The 9,550-nt window shown below is 50.9% G+C and overlaps 1 protein-coding gene across 1 annotated transcript; it reads right to left on the minus strand.

Moving 5' to 3' along the window:
- Positions 1 to 620: 620 nt before the first annotated feature.
- LOC119095685 (putative mediator of RNA polymerase II transcription subunit 12) lies at positions 621 to 1,752 on the minus strand. The gene is made up of 3 exons (XM_037218541.1): positions 1,730 to 1,752; positions 1,263 to 1,448; positions 621 to 1,091 (listed from the first exon to the last, which is right to left on the minus strand). The coding sequence occupies exons 1-3, from the start codon at positions 1,736 to 1,738 to the stop codon at positions 621 to 623; spliced, it is 666 nt and encodes a 221-aa protein (XP_037074436.1). The 5' UTR covers positions 1,739 to 1,752.
- Positions 1,753 to 9,550: the final 7,798 nt, after the last annotated feature.

Below are 9,550 nucleotides of genomic sequence, written 5' to 3' on the forward strand. Positions count from 1 at the left end.
GCCTTTGCATCGGCGAAAATAGACGTGAAAAGTAATCGCGGTAGGCGGTAATTCGGCATGCTCGTATATATCGCGAGGGCCGCCAGCGTTCCCGATGATTCAGGACTAAACGCGTGAAGATGTATTTGAACACCGACCCGCTACAACGACCGCAACATCACTCAGGTGCAGTACATACGCACGTTCACAAAAGACGGAAATCTGGGCAGAGCATGGGCTGTGAAGCACATTATTCAGGCCGCTCTGGAACCGTGCGCAGTATTTTCATAAGTCAGGATTGGTGGGTGGCGTTCGAAGCGGACGGCACGCTTGATTCGAAGCGAGAGGAGGCGTCTTCCTCTTGCGCTGAGATCGACGGCCCATGCAGGAGACCGACGGCCCATGCAGGAGATCGACGGCCCATGCAGGAGACCGACGCTCGCGGGACTAAATGATATCACAAACATGACAGTTCTTAGTATCTTATGTCGCACTGATACTCATATGAAGAGCTGTCCTACTTGGCTGCTCAGCACCGGAAGTGTGACCTGCTGGTCACTCAACTGATGCTGCCCATCGAACTGTGGCTGGTCAAACCCCTGACCATCCAACTGCTGGAACTGCTGGTCATCAAAGTGCTGCTAGACAAACCGCGGCTGGTCGAACTGCTGCTGGTCGAACTGCTGCTGGTCGAACTGCTGCTGGTTAAACTGCTGTTGGTCAAACTGCTGCTGATCAAACTGCTGCTGATCAAACTGCTGCTGATCAAACTGCTGCTGATCAAACTGCTGCTGGTTAAATTGCTGCTGGTCAAACTGTTGCTGGTTAAACTGCTGCTGGTTGAACTGCTGTTGGTTGTTGAGAATGATGCCGGCTCCTCCGTTCTCGGCCCAGAACAGCTGCGGGTAGTCCCGCCTCAGCTGCTCGTACTCGGGGATCTGAGCTGGAGGCTGCGGCAGGTGGGCGCCCTGAGGCTGGAAGCCGTTCTCGTCGGCCACGTAGCTGACCTTGTAGGTGTTGCCGTCGTCGCCGACAAACTCGTAGCTGCCCTGCTGGGAGATGCTGCCGGTCTCTGGCTGGGATCCCGGCTGCACTCGACCCACCTCCTCCACCTGAAAGCGTAGGTATAGTTGCGCTATGTCGACAGGTATAAGGTGGGTGCGAAATTGCTGGCATTAATTCATTCGCCCGGTCGTTAAACATAAAATGCGACGATGTAAGCCCACAATGGGGTATTTTTCTGTTTGAAAAAATAACTTATCGCATGTGGACGAGGTTCTTACCCGCTGTCCGTTGTCCTGCTCGTAGCCGTATTCGTAGTTCCCGTTTTGGTCCTGTTCAAACCTCTGACTGAGTATCCGGACTTTAGGCTGACCACTGCTAATAAACTGTTGGCTGTTGAAGTCCTGGTTAAAGTCTTTGAACTGAGGAGCTGCTGCCGCGGCTGCCACCAGGAATACCAACGCAAACTGAAATGCAAAAATCACTGTCAGATGATGGGAAACGATACCCATCTCTTCTTGGAGGCATTTGAATCGTTGGCATGTGACTTCCTTTTTAGTGCAAAATTAAGCACTGAGTGCAGTTAACTTAAAAATGATGTGGTTCGCTTGCCTTGCAATTGCAAATTCTGACTGGGAATCTCCTTGGACCACAGCAATGACATACATGATGCCAAAGCCACGCCGGCTGTAAAACCCAACCAGGACATTCCATTCCATAACGAAATACCATCACCACCCTCACTTACTCGCTTCATGTTTGCGAGGGGGAGTGACCTGAGCTCGACTGACGCCTGAAGGTGGACGCGGCATTATATACCTGATCTCCTTTCGCTGTGAGGCAATGCAAGCCTGTCTGACGAGACACGTCTGTTTTGCCACACAGCACATCGCGGACTGGTCGGTCATCCTGACCTTCCCTGCCCGAACCGGTAGTTGGTGCAGGGTTTGAAGTGTGACACTGCTGCACCGGTGGTTGATCCTGGTGAAGTGTTGCAGTCACCCCACCTCGGCGTCCACCGCAGCCATCTGCGTCCTGGCCTTCGCGCTGTCCACCTGGTGACAGCCAGAGGCGCTGTCCACCTGGTGACAGCCTCAGGCAGTGTCCGCCTGGTGACATCCTCAGGCGCTGTCCGCCTGGTGACAGCCTTAGGCGCTGTCGGCCTGGTGACAGCCTTAGGCACTGTCCACCTGGTGACAGCCTCAGACACTGTCGGTCTGGTGACAGCCTTAGGCGCCGTCCGCCTGGTGACAGCCTCAGGCACTGCCCGCCTCATAGCATGGTGACCGTCTCAGGCACTGTTCGCCTCGTGACAGCCTCAGATACTGTCGGCCTGGTGACAGCCTTAGGTGCTGTCAGCGTCATGGTTCATGATGCACCTGATTCAGGCATGAACCGATGTTATTTTGGCGCTGGGTTGGTGCCAGCTACCAGGTCACTTGGCTTCATGAGCTCATCGACGTAATGGTTCGCCAAACCGTAATTTCAGTCAACATCCGCTTTAGCTAGGAAAAACCTCAAACGCATCGGTTCTGTACAGATGAGTTGAAACAATGGGCAAATAAGGAATAAGGTTGCATAACAAGCTGAAGAAGCTTAAAATGCGCAGGATGTCTTACCCTCGGCTGCCACGAGCCCGGACATGTCCGCCTATTACCGGTCGGCCAAAACCCCGCGCAGAGGATTCTGCAAGGATACAGACCGCAGAATTCCAGCAACCCATGTCGGCTGCGTCATTGTTGGTCATGCACTGAACCGTCTCAGGAACTAACCAAACACGGAAGTCTATTGCGTTAGTCAGTGGGTCGCATTGCCAGGATATCCGCGGTGCCTCTGAGCGCCAAAGTTCGCTGGGCTCGCGAGTAGCGCCTCTCAGCAGTCACGGTCTCGCATGTGGGCACCGCGCGGCAGAGGATGACCAGTGACTGGCGCTTCATGTCCTTCAGCCTTCAGCTTCAGCTTCAGCTTCAGGACCTGGTCGTGATCCGGCCCTCGGCATTTCGACGTTTCCTTGGGCGGCGGAAGCCCGACGGAATGAATCAAACCACATCAGGAGAGCGTAAGATGACGAACAAGCATTAGCCGATGAATTTACCATACCACAACTTAGTTTTAGCAATAACCCATTGCTCTGTCAACCGTACGCTGGTAGTCTGAACGACGTGTATAAACTAGATATTATATTTCATGACCGCCAAAGGTCTCGGATACACACCTGCTCTAAACATTGCACACCAGTGTCAATCCCTATGTTGCACATGTGCCTTTCATTCAGGAACGCTATCATATCTGAAGACAAATCGGAGCTGTAAAATAACTTCGTTTCGTTTTTGTATTCGCCGGCTTCCTTCTCCACTCCTGAAATGCAAGTGATCCTACGTGGTCCCACGTAAGTGTCGACATACGAGAATGAATAGCGATGGATGAGGATGATGACGAGTGAGGAGGAATCGCCGGCGAGGGATAAGCGATCGTTGAGCTCCAGGGTCCGGCAACACCGTGTCATCGGCTCCGCCTTCCGACGCTACCCCCGTCCCCCCGACCGCTTGGCATCAGCTGTTGGGCGGACGAGGGTCGTTGTCTCGGCCGGCATGACCTTGACCGTCGTGACCTCCACGCGCTGGACGGTCGTGCGGCGCCTCCGATTCGAGCTGGTCTCTCCTGGGTGAGCCGACGCGCTTCGCGAGTTTCGCCACCCGATATCAGCCGTGAGTGGCAGCTATTGAGTGTGGTGCCTCGTCCCTTCATGGTTGATTTTCTTGGTCCATGTTTCGGTGTTAATTTTGCCGCTGGGGCATTTCGTTAATGTCTAGCCTCTGGAAACCATGAAAACCGTCATGCCCATCCCATGCGCTTGGCACCTGCGCAAGAGCTCAAAACGCGGTCCGGACGTTCGCTCTCGCCTCTTGAGGATGAATAAACGGTGAGAGACGCCCGAAGATATTTCTCTTATGAAGTAGTCAGGTAGTTAAGCACATACTAGGGCGTTGTTATACGCAAGCTCCTTCTGCTTTGCCTCGATTCTGATCGCAGGCCTTCTTAAGCGGGTGCATTGTCTCGTTAGGTCCTGATTATCACCTGTGCGCTTCATCATGTGTACACGCAGCTGGAAAACCCTGCGACTGATGGAAAATCAATGCAATATAACTGCACGACATGCCATGCCAGATCAGCGACGCCGCGAGCGCCATACGTGGCCAAACAGTACCTCCGCGTGGAGAAAACAGGCGAGGTCACAATCGTTTTCATTGTGTATGAAGGCAGCGCGTGTTTTGAATGTCTGAGCATCAGCAGCGCGCCCGTATACGGCATCACAACAAGGTTGACGTCCTCGCTATAAAACACTGGTCTTCCCCAGCAAGGGCGAGACTCCCACAAACGGTGACTCTTGCTGCTGGTGCCGGCAAACCTCACGATGACTGGTGCCATGCTTCTCAGCACTGACCGACGACCGAACACGGTCATCCGGCCCTTGGTGGCACTTACTCGCATCACAGTGAAAATTCGCCCGTGGAATGTAGCCGGCGTCAGCTCCATCCAACGGCCACACGCTTCAGGCCCTCCTCTCACCACACATTAAGCTATCATTCTATCATAATGCTATCATATCAGCCTACCATTTGCAAACAACACCGTTCATACAAACACCACGCCGCCCGGAACTCCGCAGCATGCGGGCGCTTCTGGTCTCTGTCGCAGTTCGCCGCTGTTCGCCGCAGGGATCGATTACAGCAGGGGCGTGCATGGACGCCGTTCGACGAGGACTGGGTGCCGGCGGTGACGACGGAATGCATCCTTCAACACGCTGAAGCCAAGCAGTTCCGGCGTCCGCGTCCTGCTCATCGCCTTTGCGCGTCCTCCCCGCGGCCTTGGTACGCCAGAGCCGGGCGAGCAGTTCCGGTATGTCTGGTGAACCCGTACCGTCGCTTGCGCGTTAGATGAGCCAGGTATTCGTGCTACTGCTGCGGCAGGCTCCGTCTCTAAGCCGTACCGGTAGCGATTTCGGAGCCTCCTGTGCCCAGGAACGGTCCTGAAAACAAAGGCACCCGTGACGAATAGATTCGCTTTCTAAAACACCATGGCAATTAACACGCGCTCGGGAGAAAAATTTGCCGCCCATCCCATTTATCCTATTAACAGCAATTTGACACAACGTTTCGGATTTGCTAACATTCTGTCAATTAGCATTCGAGGGAGGAACATTTCGGGAGCTAACACACGCCCAGGTGGTGGTCAACTTGACCCCTCCGAAGGTTTTTCCAGAACAATTTCTCAGCCTCTTCGGGGTCGAAATGGAGTCAACGGAATTATTGGAGAGCCAGTGAGACCACTGAAGTATCAATGGAAAAACAGAGCATGCAGCAGCAGGGAAGCAGGCAGGAGACAAGAGAGCATGCTTTCCCCTTAGGCATGACAACTCGAGAACGACAAGCAAGGGCCGTACTGGAAGGTCCGAAGTCCACAAAATGCTCACCGGAGGTTGTTAACACGCGCTTGGATCGAGGGTAATTTTGACTTCTCGAATTTTTCTACAAAATAATTTTCGAACGGCGTGGCGTAGCCCTGCCAAACTTCGCACAGCTGTAAGCAACTGAATAGCTGATCATTTAGCATAAAAAGATGTAACTTTTAAAGTCGCTGGCCCACGGCAAGTCAAAATCCGACCATAGCTGTCAACTACGAATATTCATGGGGAATATTTCAATACCATGAGATAACGGGGTGTTAGACGAAGCTATATGTCTCTGATATAATTTCTTAGACATTTCGCTCACTGAGATAAGGATTACAACTAGTTAAATTGGTCTTGGGTCAGGTATGAAGGACAGACCGAGGTCAAACCAATTGGCTTATTTTCTGAGAACTTGCTTTCTGAGTCAGTTTTTATACTTATTTTAAATTTATTGATCACAGGGACGTCAGCAGACATCTTGTTCGGACTTCTTAAAGGTCAGCGGTCACTGACCTAAAACGACAGCAATCAATCCTTTGTTTTAGGGAATATTCTGATTAACTTAATCGTTTACCCTTATCTCAATTCAGACATTAAAATAACGCCGTGGGGCTTTGGCCACCGTGGCTTCCTAAAGAACAAACAGGTCATCCTTCTTCTATGGGTGAAATAAGGTCATTGGCCTGAAAAAACACCAGTGAAATATACCTTAGAACAGGTATCTATGGCAGCGGCAGTCGCATGAGAAGAAGCCTCACCTTCTTTGACCTCATTTGATCCAAAGATCATGACCTAGATATTTGCAGATTAGCGCGAGGGAGATCTCACGTACAGAGGTACCTACCCGCGAAATCTGTGTGTCTAGCTCCCTTAATTTTTGAGATCTCAATGCGTTGAATTGCCTCACCCACCCCAACTCCCACCCCCATCTGGGCGCGTCGCATTCAATTGGCCACCCGCGCGCGTGTTGATAGTTTCGCATGCGTTCCGAGAGGACAAGAATCTGACACAGCACTTAGCATCTGACGGATATCTGATAAAGCTACGTTTTCCTAATGGTGGTTTAGGTCATATTCAAGCCCATTATCGAGTGCTGGTGGTGTCATGCCTCAGCCAGACCAACCAGTAACGCCCCAGTCCAGCGCAAAATTCAGCAATGATGGCGGGCAAGCGCGCTCCGTCCCTCCCCAGATCAGCCCATGCTAATCTCAACCAGCAGTATTCGGTGCAGGTGGTGAAAGGCGGAGGTTCTCAACGGTTGGACTTCGAGGATTCTCGGCAATTTAAATGTGTGCAACGCGAATGTAGTCAGTCAACGAGGCAACTTTCACGACTTCCAAGCCCGTCCCTGTCGGGACCAAACCATCAAAGCATACATACTGTGCACGGTAGTCGGTATTATTGCTGCACATTTCAGTCCAGTGAAACGAGACATGCCAGATGCCGCGTACCTGCGAACAAGTGATACTTTTTTACTTTCAACTTTATAGCCACCTGCAAATCATTTGGTCTTAAAATTGCCAAATGTGAAACCTAATCTAATCATATCGTTTCGACTTATGAAATTATCACACTCGAGCCAATTTTCTCGATTAACGTTAAATATATTGGTTCGCCCAATCCATGTGCGGTTCTGACATCGAGGGACTTGAATTGGTGATTTGAATTGCAACCCTTTCGGCCGACCACGGCCATTTAAAGGCTATGGGATGAAGGAGAGTGGGTAACAGTAGGACAACACGCAACTGGGGGTCCATCCGCCGAACACCAGCCCGGACAGGAACCCCTGTGTGGCGTATTTGTTGGGCACTCGGACGGAGCCCTCACCAGTAGGCAATTAAGCCTACCTATGACAGGTGCGTGAAGGATAAGCGGATAAGCGGGGTGTTGCGCGGATTCATGATAAAGCGAGAGTGGTGATCATAGGGCAGATGAATGAGAGTATTTTTATTGGACCCAGTCAGCCGATGACGTCATCAGCCTCAGCCCTGGTCCAGCGGCTGCAGTGATGGTCCGCTCACATAGCATGGGTGCCGTGTTGGTGCCCAGGCACTGAAGTATGTGGGTTCGAATCCGGTAACCGTTTCGACACTGGTGAGGATAGCTTATCAGTTGCGCCAGCGCTAGTAACCCAGCGCCATCTAGCTGAGAACGAAGACTGAGTCCCATCATAGCGAAAACGCCTGTGCGGCGCATTCAGCACCAGATCGGGGTTTCTTGCCTTCAGTTCAGTGAACAGGGTCCAGTAACTTGCTTCGACCGTTGCGAAGAATCATCGTAGCCTATAGCCTAACGTCAGATGCAACGACTGACGTCACTTAACACGTGGCACGTGCACAAGCGAACCCAACTCAAGCGTCAGACTCATGCATCATACGTCAGGTTGCCCCGCGCCCACCGTCTCTGCTGGCTGCTGCGCTAGCGGAGATCTTGGCATGGGTTGGTATGCGCGGCGATCGGAGCAACCGGTTTTTGCGCAAGTGGAGCGGCTTTCTGCATGTGCGGAGAGAGAGAGAGAGAGAGAGAGAGAGAGAGAGAGAGAGAGAGAGAGAGAGAGAGAGAGAGAGAGAGAGGAGAGAGAGAGAGAGAGGAGAGAGAGAGAGAGAGAGAGAGAGAAAGAGAGAGAAGAGAGAGAGAAGAGAGAAAGAGAGAGAGAAAAGAAAGAGAGAGAGAGAGAGAGAGAGGAGAGAGAGAGAGAGAGAGAGAGAGATAGAGAGAGAGAGAGAGAGAGAGAGAGAGAGAGAGAGAGAGAGAGAGAGAGAGAGAGAGGCGTAAAAACCGGTCGATCTGATAATCCACCGGCTTACTGAATTGTTCAGGAACACTAATGCTTCGGAGACACAACTCTAGAGCATGCCGACACCTCAATGACCACGTCATTTTTTATGATGAGGCTAACTTTGGACCTCCTGTTCAAATCACTATGAAAAATGCAAACGGGGCGTTAACATCTTAATTTAAGTCGTTCAGAAGACATGGGAATGTTTCAGCAAACCGTCTATACCTGCATCTTCCGTTGCCTCGGTACGCTATGTGATGGGAAACTGTGTCATTTGGGTAAGATCATTATTTTCAACCGTTGCCACGGGGAGTGGATGTTGCTATTTGAGTTTGTTTTGCACCCTTGTCAACACATAAATCATGCGGCACTGTACCATCCAAACATCTTAATGCATCTCAGATTAACGGGAGAAAACCATCCTTCGGGCATTTTTCAATAACATACTCCAGTGAAACGTCAGGATTAGTTACGTCTAATAAAAGCACTGGGAAAAGCCACTGCAGCACCGTCAAAACATAGCTAAGACATCGATTTTAAGTATGTCCAAGTCAAAGTTACACTGTCAACGCTTAGCAACAGCAGTACACTTTTTCCCTGGAGTCGCGACCACCGTCGTCGTGGCAGCGACCGTGCTACTCGTGCGAAAAACGTTCACTAGTGCGAGTAACAGAACGCTTGCAATTGGTCCGGCAGGCATGGGCGCGTTGCAGAGAAGTTGTTTGGTTTAAGATAAAGCCGGTGCGTCACATGGATTATGCGATACTACCATTCCCAAAGCCAATGTGCGCCTCGAAAAGAGCGAATGTGGTCAACGGCATTGCAGAGGAGACTTATTCGGATAAAGCCTTATTGTAACGTGTCGCAGAATTCGCGGAATGATAGCTTCATGTTCGCATAGGTGTTTGTCTTAACAGTGTTTAAAGCTCTCGTATTATTTATAACACAAACATTGTAACATATTAGTGGGTTACAAACATTACTGAACACACACGTTGGAAAAAGCAAGGCAAATGAAATGTAATTATTCCATGGTGGCGAAGTCAACTGACAGGAAATCAACTGAAATTTCTTCTGCAGGGGCGGCTGCCTCAAATCGAAACTAAGAGCTTTTCAGAAGGATTTCGAGAAAACTGGCATCACTGACCAAAACAACCGTCATTTCACAATCCACGATGAAAGCAATTAGGCTATGATAGCAGTTGGCACATGAAGCGGGAGCTAAATTGCTCAAGTTAACTGTTTGAACGATCCAGCCAGAAACCTGACTGACATGATCTTCAAAAGTTGGACATGACTCACGACTTATTCGGATAAAAATGCTAAAAACCTGACGG

The sequence above is a fragment of the Pollicipes pollicipes genome, unplaced genomic scaffold, assembly GCF_011947565.3.
Source record: "Pollicipes pollicipes isolate AB1234 unplaced genomic scaffold, Ppol_2.1 Scaffold_4219;HRSCAF=4965_pilon_pilon_pilon, whole genome shotgun sequence".
Classification (NCBI taxonomy): domain Eukaryota; kingdom Metazoa; phylum Arthropoda; class Thecostraca; order Pollicipedomorpha; family Pollicipedidae; genus Pollicipes; species Pollicipes pollicipes.

Excerpts from the sequence above, each read along its gene's own strand:
- LOC119095685 (XM_037218541.1), bottom strand. Across the intron at positions 1,092-1,262 it reads AGCAGGACAACGGACAGCGG|GTGGAGGAGGTGGGTCGAGT; the intron begins GTAAGAACCTCG and ends CTACGCTTTCAG.